Source organism: Gymnogyps californianus, chromosome 22, assembly GCF_018139145.2.
Source record: "Gymnogyps californianus isolate 813 chromosome 22, ASM1813914v2, whole genome shotgun sequence".
NCBI classification, from domain to species: domain Eukaryota; kingdom Metazoa; phylum Chordata; class Aves; order Accipitriformes; family Cathartidae; genus Gymnogyps; species Gymnogyps californianus.
This window is the reverse complement of record NC_059492.1, coordinates 6,450,864-6,465,380: the sequence shown is the minus strand read 5'-3', so window position 1 is coordinate 6,465,380 and position 14,517 is coordinate 6,450,864. Positions and strand designations below refer to the sequence as shown.

The window sequence follows — 14,517 nt, the reverse complement described above, 5'->3', positions numbered from 1 at the left end:
CCCGCGCCTCTGCCCCGGCACGCTGAAGGTACCTGCCCAGCCGGTAAAAGGCCAGAGGGAGGTGGCCGGATCCAGGCAGCTTTCGGAGAAGGGAAGCTCTTTCCTGGCTGTGTTGTCTGCAGCCCTCCTGCGTGCCCAGGTTTTGTCCTCAGCGCTGAGTGTGTGTGTGAGGAGGGGAAGGGTAGTTTGTTCTGTTCCCAGTCACTGGGTGAGTCTGGCAAACAGCTCCCGTAGAGGCTCCTGTCTGCACACATGCACACACACGCTCAGGTTGAACAATAAAGGCGGGTCAAATCCTGCAGTGAGATCAACGGAGCCGGATTCCCCTGCAAGCAACGCCAGCGGCTCCTGCCAGGTGATGCTCCATCCCCCGCATGGGTGGCTCTCGGCACTGCAAACCTGGCAGCAAACCCCAGGCAAGTCCAGGGCAGCTGGGGACTGGCACCAGGCTCACACCGTCCCCCCAGCTATGGGTCAGCCAGCTACCGTTGCTAAGAATCACAAATTACGCAATTATAACTAACTTTTAAAATAATTTTGCCTTAGTAATAGTTTTGCAACAGCTCATCGGTATCTCCAACCTACATCAACCTGCAGCCACCGCCCTGCCGGCGCCGGGCCGTCCCGGATGAGACCTTTCCCAAAGAGTGGCACAGACCGGGTGGCACAGCATGGCAGCAGGGTCCCCAGGCAGCAGGACCCTGCCCTGCTGGCTGCCTCCGGTCACATCCCCATGGGACCCAGGATGTGTCCCTAAGGGGGATGTCCCTCTCCCCAGAGCGCGGGTGGCTCGCAGGAGGCTGAGCCAGCCCCTCCCTGCCCGGGCATCCGGGTGCCCTGCTCAGCCTCCCCCCACGGAGCAGCCCCATTTCATCCCTCTGCAGACGTGGCCCGGGCAGGAATGCGTTTCCGCTTGCCCGTGGTTTACCCGTGGTTTACCCGGCCTCTCGGCTGCCCCGAGGCTTTCCCGGCATCGTTCCAGCACGCCCCGGGGCCGAGAGCACCGCAGTGTTTTCCCAGGCGCTCCCTGGCCTGCAGAGCCCCATGCGGTGCCTCGCCAGGGCCACCCCTCCCATGGGGACACGTTTGAAGGGCCCCGGTGGGTGCTTGATGCTCTGAGAGAGGTTTGCTCTCCGCACTCGTGGCAGACAAGGAGCGGCTCACCCAGCAGCTTTTCGGCTCCGGGAGGTCAAATAAAGTGTGAGGGGGTTGCCGGGTTGGGGACACAGCGGGGAGAGGCCACAGGAATGGGAGCCCAAGAGACCCAAAGCAAACCCTTGTGGGAGCCTGGGGGTGCGGAGCGGGGTGAGCCCAGATGAGGGGGCAGGCACAGGCACCCTCATCCCAGACGAGAGCAAAGCGAGGGCTCCGGAGCAGCCGGGAGCCTCCCCTCACCCAGGAGCTGCCTTTGCACGGTCCTATCGTCAGGATCAGGAATTTGAGCTATGTTGTAGAGAGCCGGCGTGGCAGGAGCTCCGGCAGGAATCTGGGGGCTGTGGCCTTTGAGATGAAAAACCCAAGAGAGAGGGAAGACAGGCAAGAACCACTGGCAGGTCTGATTTCTTGTGAAGGCAGCAGCTCCCTGCCCCACGGTAAAACCCTGTAAGGGCCAGAAGAAGAGCGGGGCCAGGTCTTGCCGGCAGCCTCTCACCTGCAATTTTGGAGTTCCAGGAAAGGCCACGCAGCCACAGCGAGACAGTTCAGGCGCTTTTTGGCATGGGCAGAAGATTTCCCCTAAGGCAGTTGGGTGGGGAATGGAAACACCCGGTGTTTTGCAGTGTTTTGCAGCGCTGAGCTGGGTATTTGGGCATCCCAGCAAAGGGCAAGTCCCTGCGCCCCCTCTGCCATCCCTCTGCCGACTGATCCAGCGTGGGCACAGGAACAAGGTGCCAATGCGGTTCAGCAGCTCTCAGCACCGGAGAGCCCTCGGAGGGGCTTCAGGTACGTGCCCAGGGTACGTCACCCTGCTGTCAGCCCGCTCCAACTCGGTGGGGTGACAAATGAAAGGCTTCAGTGCCAGATGTGAACACTAAAAACACCCAGTGACTTCCAGTGGCCTGACCTCGGGTCCTCCATAAAGGAAAAACCCAAGCAGCAGAGCCGGCGGCTGCCAAATGAGCAGGAAAACCTCGAAGTCTCTTTAAAAGGGTCTTAAATGGGATATCACGGGAGGCAGCACTCGGCCGCCCGCTGGGGCTGGGACCCAGCCCTGCCTTTTATCTCCAGCTCCCTGCCTGCCAACAGCATCCCGGCCATCCCGGCTGTCCCGCTCCAGGGCCACGTCCCCAGGGAGGAGACCTCCCCTGCAAGCACTGGGGCGCGGGAGTCACGGGAGCCTGGGAGCCGGCGGCCGGGGCAGCTGCTCGCTCCGGCACACTGGAAGTAAATCAGAGGGTTTCTCTTCGATTCCCAGCAAACAGGCAGTTTTCGGGCAGGGAAGAAACCAGCCCCCACTGGGAAGGAGAGGCTGCCCTCGACCTGCACCGCTGCACACGCGAGCCCCTCGACATCCCTGGCTGGGCTGGAGTTAGTGATGGTTTTGTTTTAAATCCCCTTTCTCTAAAATTCAGGGGGCCTTCTGGGCACCCCACAAGCAAATACAATCCCCTGTATGATGATGCAAAGTCTGGGAAATATTCAGCTTTTATTGTGACATCCCCCAGTTTATTTGCTTTACCACTGACGCCAGTCCTGCCTCTTAATCCAGCACTCTGCGTCCCAGGAGGCGGCACAGCCTCCAGCCCCCCCATTTCTGCAGCACCAACCGGGGCAACCTCAGCTCCCCTTGGTGCAGAGCACAGAAACACGTCAGAAAGAACGAGACAAAGGTTCCCATTTGCCCAGCCAGCCGCCACTGATCCCAAGCCCAGATGGTGCAAGGCACTCGGAGCTTTGCAGAGCGGCTGCAATGCTTGCTCGGAGCGAGATCTATCTGGAAACTATGCTAAGGCACATGGAAAACAAGGAGGTGACTGGTGACAGCCAACATGGCTTCACTAAGGGCAAATCGTGCCTGACAAATTTGGTGGCCTTCTACGATGGGCTACGATAAGGGAAGAGCAACGGACATCATCTACCTGGACTTGTGCAAAGCATTTGACACTGTCCCGCACGACATCCTCGTCTCTAAATTGGAGAGACATGGATTGGACGGATGGACCACTTGGTGGATAAGGAATTGGCTGGATGGTCGCACTCAAAGAGTTGTGGTCAACAGCCTGATGTCCGAGCGGAGAGCAGTGACGAGTGGCGCTCCTCTGGGGCCGGTATTGGGACCGGCGCTGTTTGACATCTTTGTCGGTGATGTGCACAGTGGGATTGAGCGCACCCTCAGCAAGTTTGCCGATGACACCAAGCTGTGTGGTGCGGTCGACACGCTGGAGGGAAGGGGTGTCATCCAGAGGGACCTGGACAGGCTTGAGAGGTGGGCCCGTGCGAACCTCATGAAGTTCAGCAAGGCCAAGTGCAAGGTCCTGCACATGGGTCGGGGCCATCCCAAACACAAACACAGGCTGGGTGATGAGTGGGCTGAGAGCAGCCCTGCTGAGAAGGACGTGGGGGTATTAGTGGATGAAAAACTGAATGTGATCCGACAATGTGTGCTCACAGTCCAGAAAGCCAACTGTATCCTGGGCTGCATCACAAGAAGCATGACCAGCAGATCGAGGGAGGGCATTCTGCCCCTCTACTCTGCTCTCATGAGACCCGACCTGCAGTACTGTGTTCAGCTCTGGGGCCCGCGCCATAAGAAGGACATGGACCTGTTGGAGCGAGTCCAGAGGAGGGCCATGAAGATGATCCGAGGGCTGGAGCGCCTCTCCTATGAAGACAGGCTGAGAGAGTTGGGGTTGTTCAGCCTGGAGGAGAGAAGGCTCCGGGAGACCTTATAGCAGCCTTCCAGTACCTAAAGGGAGCCTACAGGAAAGCTGGGGAGGGACCCTTTATCAGGGAGTGTAGTGATAAGACGAGGGGTAACGGTTTTAAACTGCAAGAGGGCAGATTTAGATTAGATGTAAGGAAGAAATTCTTTAGTGTGAGGGTGGTGAGGCACTGGCACAGGTTGCCCAGAGCGGCTGTGGATGCCCCCTGCCTGGAAGTGTTCAAGGCCAGGTTGGATGGGGCTTTGAGCAACCTGGTCTAGTGGAAGGTGTCCCTGCCCACGGCAGGAGGGTTAGAACCAGATGATCTTTAAGGTCCCTTCCAACCCAAACCATTCTCTGATTCTATGAGATAAAGCAGCACAACAACAAACAGCAACTGGATCATCAGGTCTCTCGCAACAGGCAGCAGCTCCGGCTGCCACTTTGATGTGCGGAAGCGGGGCAGGCGGACAGGGTGGTTGCTCTGGGCCTCATCTCTGCCGCGATTAGTGCTTGCAGCTAGGGAACACCTCAGGATTTTGCTAATCGAGGACAGCCTTGATCAAGAGCAGCCAACCTTGCTTGAAAACAAACAGCCCAGCCCTAGCTCTTTACATCAGAGGCAATGGCTTGCACACAAAGAACAACTTGTATCCTCTGATGTTAAAGGCTTCAGTAAAGAAAATTTTCAGGTGGATAATCCAGCAAGCACAGCGATGAGAGTGGACAGAAGGAAGGCAGAGATCAGCACAGCTTCATTTAAGAAGAAGTGGAAGAAATCCACCTGTATTTCACCATCTGCCTCTTTTACCCCAAAGGTCTCCAAACTCACCGGTGTCAGCACAAGGAACTGCCGTGTGCCCAGAGGGCAGGGATCCCCCCAGGGCTCCTCCACCATCCCCACCCTCATGGGGCAGCCGGGCCGGTCCCTGCCGTCCCGGCCGGCAGTGCTGCAGCCCTGCCTGCCCTCGGCATCCCCCCGGCCGTAGCGATCCCTCTGCTTCCCTCTTCGGCGCATCCAGGCTGGTCCCTTTCCCCAAGGTGGGCTGTGGGACGCAGCTCAGCTTTGCCCAGCGAGGGTCTCAGGTGGGAGCTGGTTCATTGGGTCCGACGTGCTGCAAAGTGGCAGTAGCTGCAACGACCTGCCACCGAGAACGGCCCCGGTCCAAAAGGACATGACAACGGCATCCCCGCCCCGTGCCGCTTCCTTTGCAGCACGGACAGCGAGTGCCGAGGCTGTTGGTGCTTGTGGAAAAAATAATAATCGCACCCTCTAAATAAAGCGAAACCAGTAACAGATCGAGCTGCATGTTCAATGTTAATGTTACTTACGAGTGCATTTGCCATGAAATTATTGTTAATTATTCATCCCGGCTAATGCTCAGTTACTGTTGATGGCCCTAGAAATTGCAGTGCCGCCTGAGTCACAGCAGAACGCGACATATTACAGCAATAAACAAGATCATATTCTGCCATTTAATGTTATTGTTTAATCAATGGTTGGGGTGCTTTTCCTCTCCTTTATTCGGGTGTTTTTCTCTGGCCAGGCAGGAAGAGCTGGCAGCCCACAGCAGGCTCTGCCTGCCCGGCCAGATCCTCACCCCTACGCTTTGCCACGGTGGCTGCCGCACCAAGCACGTGCTCTTGTCCCCACTCGGTTAATGAGTGTTATTAATGACAATCACATCAGTCTGAAATGGCCCTGACCCCTGTGGTGTGGCTTACGTAGGGTGAGGGATAGGGAGAGGGGTTCCCCGGGGGGCTCGAGGGCGGCTGTCCCGGCTGGCCCTCCACCACCTCCACCACCTCCGAGCTCGTTTGAAAACTTGTGACGTGTTTAAATTGCTCCAGCCTGTCCCTGGCAGCCCACGGCCGCAAAGGGCTCTGCCACCCGTGGGTCCCTGGGGACGTTCACACCTCTGGGTGTGCCCGCCTGTGCCCAGCAGCCCACCTTAAATCAAGATTTTATTTATTTTTTTTAAAGCCTGGGTTTACAGGGAGATAATTAAGCTGTCCTCCTTGCTTGCCTGCATCCTGGTGAATGCAGCAAGAGTTTTGCCGTTGACAAGCCCTTCCCGGGCAGCACAGACCTCGTAACACCCCGTGCATCCCAAAACCCACCTGCCTGGCCTTGGCGCTCCCCCTCCCTGGCCAAAGCCATCGCTCATGCCCAGCTCCAGGGGCTGCTCCAGTTTTCAGGGCTTTCCTCCAGCAGACCTGAGCCTGCAGCCGGTGGTTTGTTACTGCGGCTGGTCCAAACCCAGCCCGGAGCTGCCCGTGGAAGCGATGCCTTTCCAGGGGTGATGCAGCCCTTACTCCCCTCTTGGCAGTGTTGTGCCCAAGGACCAGAAGAACAACCGCTTTGGCCATCGCTTCTGAGGGACAGAAATTTTTATTCATTGCAAGGCTACCCTCAGGACCAGCTAAGCCAGCCTGGCTGGGACGGGCTCAACCTCCAGGCACCGCTGCCTGTTCACAGCTGCCACGAAGCTGCTTGTCCCTGTCAGCTCTCAGGGACCGCACGTGTCTTACAGCACCCGGTTTTACCCCAAATTCAGCAGAACGATGTAACATGCCTTCCCTAGGACGGGAGAGGCAGAGAGCCCTCGGGCACAGCCCGACTCCAAGGTGCTGCCACCCCCAGTGGCCCTGCGCCAGGGGGATGGAGGAGGAGGAGGGTGCACGGCAGGTGAGCAGCTCCTGCTTTCCCCCGGGGAAGCTCTAGGGAAGAGCCTCCTCCTCGGACAGCGTGCCAGGGCTGGAGGCCGTGGGGGGGATGGAGGCCGTGGGGGGTTTGTAGTCCGCCCCATGGAAAACCTGCCCCCCTGTGCCCGCAGGCTCGATGCGGGAGAGCACGCAGTCCGGGCTGTGCTGATGGCTCTCCCCGCTGCTGGCCAGCAGGCACTCGCGGCACCGCTTGCCGATCAGGTAGGCGGCCTCGATGAGGCTCAGCACGACGCAGACGCAGGCAGTGACCACCATGAAGAGGGTGAAGATGTTCTTCTCGGTGGGCCGGGAGATGAAGCAGTCCACGACATTGGGGCAGGGGGGCAGCTCGCACTTCACCACCCGGGGCAGGGTGTAGTTCCTGTAGAAGTGGTAGAAGATGTAGAGGAAGACCACGTCCACGCCAGCCTTGAAGATGAGGCTGAGCAGGTAGGTCCACCACAGCCCCCCCCGCTTCTTGCCGGGGTTGGGGTAGATGCGGCGGCAGTCATCCCCGCCGGCGGCACGGTGCCTCTGCTCCTTGGCCTCCCGGTAGGCCACGTGCATGATGACCAGGAGAGATGGACAGGTCACCAGGATGAGCTGCAGGGCCCAGAGGCGGATGTGGGAGACAGGGAAGAAGTGGTCGAAGCAGACATTCCCGCAGCCTGGCTGCCGCGTGTTGCAGTCAAAGTCCTTGTGGTCGTCGCTCCAGACCCGCTCGGCTGCCACCACGTAGACCAGCAGGCGGAAGATGAAGACGAGGGAGAGCCAGATGCGGCCGAAGCTGTGGAGTACTTGTTGACCCCGCTGAGGAGCCCTTCGAACACCCCCCAGTTCATGGTCCCCTGATCCCGTTAGCTAGCCTGGGAGGAGAGAGAAGATACAGTGACACCGAAGAAGCAGCGAGAGGTCCCCATCGGAGCACCTGTGTGCCCCAAAGCACCGAGCCATGCTCCTGCCCGGGTGGCCTTGGGGACCGTCTCTGGCCTTTGCTCACACATGGGGACACGCACCGACACGTGCCCCAGCACAGACCTGGTCCGGCGATGCGTCTCCACAGAGCACCGTCCCCCTCTGCGGGGTCGTGGGGACCCGGCAAAGCTTGCTGGTTCTGCCGCGGCAAACGCATCCTTCAACCACCACCAGCGACAGTCCACGGCTCAGCCCTCAGCCATCCTGCACCGCCCGCCCCATCTCTCACCTCGTTGCCCAGGTATTTGTTATTAATTTTTCTTACGTTGCCAGGCCTGGCCCAGGCAGACAACAAATAGGAGCCGCCGGGGCATGACTCACCCGGCAGCTCTGCGGCTCCTCCGCCACGTCCTCTCCCATCGCTGGAATCTGCCATCGCCTTGGCTCTCCCACCCAGGCAGCGTGGGAGCAGCCCTGCGCCGACCCGCGCCATGCCCACGCGCCGGGAGAGGCCACGCCGGGCACGGCACAGCACGGCAAGTGGCCACTGCGGAGCAGAGGCAGCGGGCGAGCTGGGGGGGGCCGCATGGCCCCAGGCAATGCCAAGGTGCTGACCCAGGGCTGGGTGGCCGCAGTAACCAATTTTCATCAGCTCAGACTGATCACAGCTCATACCGGCTCCAGGACCCTGAGCAGCTGATTTGACCCTGGATTGCGTCGTGCCGGATAAACGCACCCCACGTGGCGTGGGCCGCAGCCGAGCGGGACTCCTGGGGCTGCGTTTCGCACCGACTCTCCTTAAACATTTTACCTATCAGTAAAATAACAAGATTCCCCCTCGCTGGCAGAGCTCTCGGGGGTGAACGCATCCCGCTGCCCTGCACAGCCCGGCCCGTGCAATGTGCCTGCTCGCAGGGCTGGGGCGGCCGCAGATGCTCCCGGGGCACACACCTCCCGCGGGAGCCGGCAGCTCCTGTCTCGCTGGGTCGATCCCCAGGGACACACACGCAAACCCCAGATTTCTCCTTCCCCATGCACGCTTCCAGCAGCAGCCCAGGATGCGCCCATCACCCCGGCATCGGGTCGGGCTCTGCAGCGTGCACCCTGCCGCAGATGCATCTTCCCCAGCCCCAGCACCACCTTACCAGGGCCGGGGGCTGCAGCAGAGGAGTGTTTTCATGCCGCTTACCTGCGGGCCGTCCCTCTGCCGAGGCCGGCGCTGCTGCCGGTCGGTGCTTGCCCACGGCAGGAACGCATCGCCCTGTGCGAGAGGCGCCGGTGCCACGTGAGTCATCCCTGGGCTCCTGGGATTGAGGAGGAGATTCCCAGGGGGAAGGGATGAGGTTGGAGGCAGATCCCCACGTGTCCCGTAGGCTGCCAGATTTCCTGGGGTCAAGGGCTGCCCTGCAGCGCGCGGGGGCCCAATCCTGCCGCTGTGCAGGGAAGGGCTGCATCGGCTGCCCCACTGCAGGGAAGGGTGGGTGCTCGGGGCCATCTGCCCTCAGCTGCTGCAGGGATGCCAGGGTGCCCAGCACGGCCTGGGGTCCCTTCACCCCCTCCCTGCACCCATCTTCCCTTGCTTGGACCTGCAGGGGTGGCGTGGCCGCAGTCCTGGGAGCCCCTGCCCGAGGCTCCGGGAGCCACTCAGCTGAACATCTCCCTTTATAATCCCTTTTTACTCAAACTTTGCGCCATGGCAATAACTTAAGAAGAGCCTTTATCCCTCCCAACCTTCTGACAAGTGGGTGGCAGTTGATTATTTCACTGGGAATTAATTAACCACTTTTCCTGAGCTCCCTTTACCTGCAAGGTGGTGCAAGTCTCTTCCCCATCGCCCCCTTCCATCGTCAGAGCCTGGGAGCCCTCCCGAGATGAGCCCCCAGCTCAGAGAACCCCCTCTTTGAGGGCTGACCCCCGGCTCGCAGCTCTGGGGTGCAGCAGGGAGCACAGAGCAGGGGTGCAGGGGTGGGGGTCAGATGGGTGGGGGTCCAAGGAGCGGGCGCTGCTGCATGGGGTGCAAGAGCTCAGGTACGGCTGGAGTAATTTGATGAGCAAACACATGTTTCATTTGCAATTCTGCTGGGTTTTAAAAAAAATGTAGAGAAACAAATCTAAACAGCTGTAAAGTAAATTACCACTGTTTGCGGATGGCTCCAGGGAAGAGTTCTGCAGTTTGAAATCAAACAAGCCCATTTTTATTTTTTTTAACATGCCTGTGCGGTGGCTGTGCCGGGAAGGGGGTTCCCAGGAGCTGCATCCCCCCACGGGCAGGCACAGGGAGGGCACAGCGCAGCACCCATCTCGCCAGCACCCAGCGGTGGGGCGGGGGGGATGTTCTGCCCCAGGCAACCCCAGGCTTGCGGGTGTCCGAAGGGGCTCTCATGGCTTGCTGCTTTCTGGGTTAAATCCCCTCTTTTGGGGAGCTGCCAGACGTGATGGGCAGTTTCTGCCGGCGTTGGGCTCCAGGCAGAGCACACCTCCACCTCTCCACAGCACCCGATGGCCCTCCTGGGAGCGTGGGCATGGCCACCGTGACCCCCCGTCGTCCCCCTGCCCTGCTTTGATGCCAGGAGGAGAAGGCGAGCAGTCACGCAGCGTCCCCCTGCATCCCACTGGTTGGGACTGTCCAGCTGAGCCGGAGCAGAGATCAGCCCCGTCTGCCTGGCAAATACCTGGTGGAGGCACAAAAAAAATAAACAGGGAGAGAGAAAAACAGAGTGAGGTGAAGCAAGAGGCAGGAGCTGCTCTGCTGCCGTCTCTCCCTCCCGAGCAGCAGACAGGGCTGACACCCGCCAGCGAGAGCCACAGTGGAGGGTGATGCATCCTCTGCCCTTGGGCTGGTGGGCACCGAGCTCCCGCAGCCAGAGCTGCCATCCCACCGCTTAAATTTGCTGGAGATTTCAGTTTCCCAGAGGCAGAAGGGGGGTGCTGAAGGCTGCACCCGCCGCCAGCCCAAACCAGCCAGCCCGTGTGAGTCCACGGCGCTGGGGACATGGAGGTGTATTAATGGCAGCACTTTATCTTCCAGGAACAAGCCCCATTAGTACATTTTCACTACAACATGAAATATTAATAACACTTTGCATTTATATAGCGTCATTCATCCAGGAGTCACCAGCCGAGCTCCTGACATGAATCAAACACCACAGCCAGCTCCAGAGGAGGCAGGTAAATAGGATTATACCCATTTTCCTGCTGCACACACTGAGGCACAGGGTTTCCTCCAGGGCACCGGTGCTTTGTGCTGATGCCTGTCACGGGTGAGACCACCAGCGCTCCTCTGCTTGCTGTCTGAGGATGCCCCGCTCTAAAGTCACGGGGCCACCTGCCCGGCATGGGGCATCTCCGTCTGGCCCACCCGCTTTGCAGGGAGTTTTGCTATCGTCAGACAGAAGTTGCTGTAGAAAAGCAAAACGCTTCCATGGGCCACTGGCATGTTGCTTTTTCCTTGAAGGTTTTGGAATTGCAAGAAAAATTTTTCCACTTTGTAAAATAATAACAACAACAACAACAATAATAATATTCAGAGCTTTTTTGGTCCTTTTGGTCCCTTCCTTGACAGTTTTTGCAGATGTGAAGCACAGCAAACCTTGTGCCTGTTCCTTCCTCCTCAGCACGGCTGGAGGCTGCTCTGCTCCCCAGGAAGCCAAGGGCATTGCTGGGTGATATTTCAAAGCATCTCCTGTCCCTCCACCAGCAGCTCCTGCAGGTTTAGCTGCCCGACACCGTGCGGGTGATGCATTCCCGCTTTCTCCAGCCCATCTCCAGGATCGGGTGCCTATGCTGAGGATGCCAGCAGCCAGGCTGGGGCGTGCCGGGTGGCCAGCACACGTTTGGGGGTTATTGCCTTGGGTTAAAAATAATGGTCAAGGAAGGAAATGTGTTTTACATTTGTGCTGTGAAGAGTGAGCTGTCTGGGCCCTCTCTTTGGAGAAGGACCCCACGGGCACACGGCTGCTCTCCGGGACCGCCTGCTGAGCTTCACCAGCTCCAGGGGCTCGCAGGGTCCCAGCAAATCCCACTCTCAGGCATCGTAATGACCGGGCAGGTCCTGAGGTCTCTGCTTCACTTTCAATCAGGTGAAACCACCAGTGACAGCTACGTTTTCTGCTGAAAAGTTTGATTTTTTTAAAAAAAGTCTGACTGAGGAGGTTTTGGGGGACATAGCCCAAACTCACCTGGCCAGCAGCTGCTCCCCAGCGGCACTGGCTGGCGCTGAGCTGCTGCAACGTTACTCATAGTGTGCTGATGGTGCAGGGAGGGGAGTCGTTTGGTGCGGTTAGGAAACCTGTCAGCCCACAGACAGCCGGGCCCTGACACAACCCGAGGGCTCCTGTGGCATGAAAAAGCAAGCAGAAAACCAGTGGGGAAAGGGCTATTTTCATCTTATTAAAGAGCCTTATATTTAAACCCTCCTTCGGGTCTGTAGCACAAGATGATTGCAAAGGCTTTTACACACTAACTCAGCAGGAATCGCTTCTGCTTTCAGTGCTGTTGCATGCAGATGCTGGTTAGCAGGGCGGAATCCCATTATTGATGCTGGATAAATACAGAAAAATAGATCCTGGGTGAAGTTACGGAGTGGGCGGTGAGCGGCAGGGAAGCGCTGTTTGCACAGACCAGCCGTGCTGCTCCCTTTACCCAGCACCATTGTTATTCAAAGAAGGCGGTACCTTGTTTGCAGATAATTAAAAAAACCCAAACAGATTAGTGAAAACTAAACACACAGAGCAGGCTGGATGTTGGCTAAACCACTGGGAAAGTCTTGCGAGCAGTCGGTCGCTGTTGCAGCCAAACTGACTGCTCCGTGCCTGGGTCAGCCCTGGTACCCTGCCTTCCCTGGCCCCATCCACCGGCCCGTGGCTCCCCACTGTGCTGCAACCTGCACTCCCCCATCCTGGAGCCCATGCGGTCGGTCACCACCTCCCCACGCTGCCAACGCCTTGGGAGACTTGCAAAAACCCCAGGGATTTCCTAGGGGGGCTCCCAGACCTTTTTGGCCTCCACCTCTGGCAGGGAGTGCCAGCAAAGGGTGGTGAAAGGTCCTGCAGATGCTGGTGGCTCAGGGACACGTGCCATGGGACTGACCTCATGTCAGCATCAAAGCTGCCGATTTTAATGCTTCCCCTGGCACAGGTTTCCTTCACATGGCCAGGACGGTGGTTTGCAGATATGCTGGGTCTGTTTCGAAGCTCTCCTATGGCAAACCCGTATTGAAGGACTGTCTGGGTGAGAGCAGGCAAACCCTCCGTGGCCCAGCCTGGTAATGGCCATCTAACATGACCAGCACCCATTAATCTGCTAACATTTATAAGTGAGACTGCAGGGAGTAACCTCATTTCTAGGGAGAGCTTAATTAATCATGGAATCAAACTGACTTGATGAGATGGTTTGCTACCGAGGAGATAAATTCACATGGTCAGTGGTGGCTGAGGATGGGGACGAGGTTAACGGGGACCTAAATCATGGCAGTTGATGGTGGTGCGTAGAGAAGGGGACAGGGTGAGCAGGGTGCCAGGGCATGCCTGTCCTGCGAAACCTTTCTCTGCACTGGGAAGCAAATGAGTGGGGCACAGAGGGGAGATGCTGCTGTGGGACTTTGCCCCTAAGAGGGCAGAAATAAGAGCGTTCCCAGTCTGGACAGACCATGCCCCTGCAATGATGGCAAGGGAAGAATGTGGAGGACAAACTTATAAGCTGGAGGGGACCGTGGGCAGTCACACAGTCCTAAAACCCAGGCGGGGAGGGGTTGGGGTCCCGGGATGCTCTCAAAGCGGGAGCAGAGTCCAACCCAGCCCTCAGCGAAGGGCCCGGTTACGCCTGTATTGGGTCGTTTGGCCAAATAATCATCGTGCAAATGACATCTTTGCCCTTGCCGCTGACCTTGGCGGCATTCAAATGGGCGACCTGCAGGTCAAAGTCTTTATATCCTATTACCAGTCTCCTGAGTCATGCCTGTCCCCTGGCAAGTTGTATTATTTTGAAATGGCAGCTAAATGGGAAAGAGGTCGTGCTCCCAATACAGCGACAATAGGACATGACAGCACTTTTCTGAGTGATTAAGCCTCAGGTGATGTCGGGGCTACAAGACAAGTGGCTGAAGGCTGAAAGACTTTAATCACCCCGGACATGTCATCGCATCCTCACGCTCCATCCTGCCGGGGTGGGCTTTTAGTGCGAAACAGGAGCGATAGAAAAAATAATCAAGCCCAACCTGTGCACCCACCAGTTAGTTATCCGTGCTGCAGGTACCGCTGTTAATAATCAGCCTGAGCAGCCTGTTGGCCCTCAAAGAATCATTCTGCAATAAAAAAGCTCTGATGCCTTAAAATAACTGCCTGGGGCTGCCGGAGCAGACGCTAGATGGCATTGGGAGAACGCGCCGTGCGGCGCCGGCCGCCTTGCCTGGAACAGTCTGGCAAAGCAGAGCAGAAAACTCAGGATGACAGAGCAGAAAATGTCTCTGCCGGGGACAGGCTGCCAGCTCACCTTCAGCCTCGCACCAACCTTGCGGCGGGGCGGCTTCCCGGGGGTGAGCGCGGTGGCGTGGCGGAGCTCACGGCGCTTAGCCTCTTTGCTGAGCTAATAAAATAGTTTCTCCCAATATACATATATTTTTTTTAATAAGGAGCTGGGTGCTGGACCCCGCACGGCCGCTGGCTGCTCCCCGGAGCCCAGCTGCCCCCGCCAGCACCAGCACGGCCATTCAGGGGCTCCGTGGGTGCCTGCTCGGCTGGGGACGCGCGCACCCGGCCGCCCTGCACAAGGGATGGCTACGAGGAGCGGGGCTTTAAAGTGAGTTCAAAGCTGAACGCTGCTGCTGACCCATCCCTCCCCTGCTGACACTAGAAACCTGCCAGCTCCCTTCACATGAAAAAGAAGATTTTTCTCCTGCAGACTGGACGTGTGCTTTCCTGGCCACCGGCAGACAGAGGGGTCCGTCGGGGAGCAGGGAAACATCTGAAGTGGGGACTTGGGGGCCGCAGCCCCACAGCCAGGCAGAGGCTTCAGGCACAGGAAGGCGGCTGAGGATTAA

At 58.3% G+C, this 14,517-nt stretch overlaps 1 protein-coding gene across 1 annotated transcript; it reads right to left on the bottom strand.

Annotated features, from left to right (window-relative positions):
* Nucleotides 1-6,581: 6,581 nt before the first annotated feature.
* On the bottom strand, nucleotides 6,582-7,408 carry LOC127024966 (gap junction beta-5 protein-like). Its single transcript, XM_050909714.1, is given in 2 exon segments — nucleotides 6,582-7,354; nucleotides 7,357-7,408. Coding segments are annotated over 2 exon segments (825 nt in total).
* Between the last annotated feature and the right edge of the window lie 7,109 nt (nucleotides 7,409-14,517).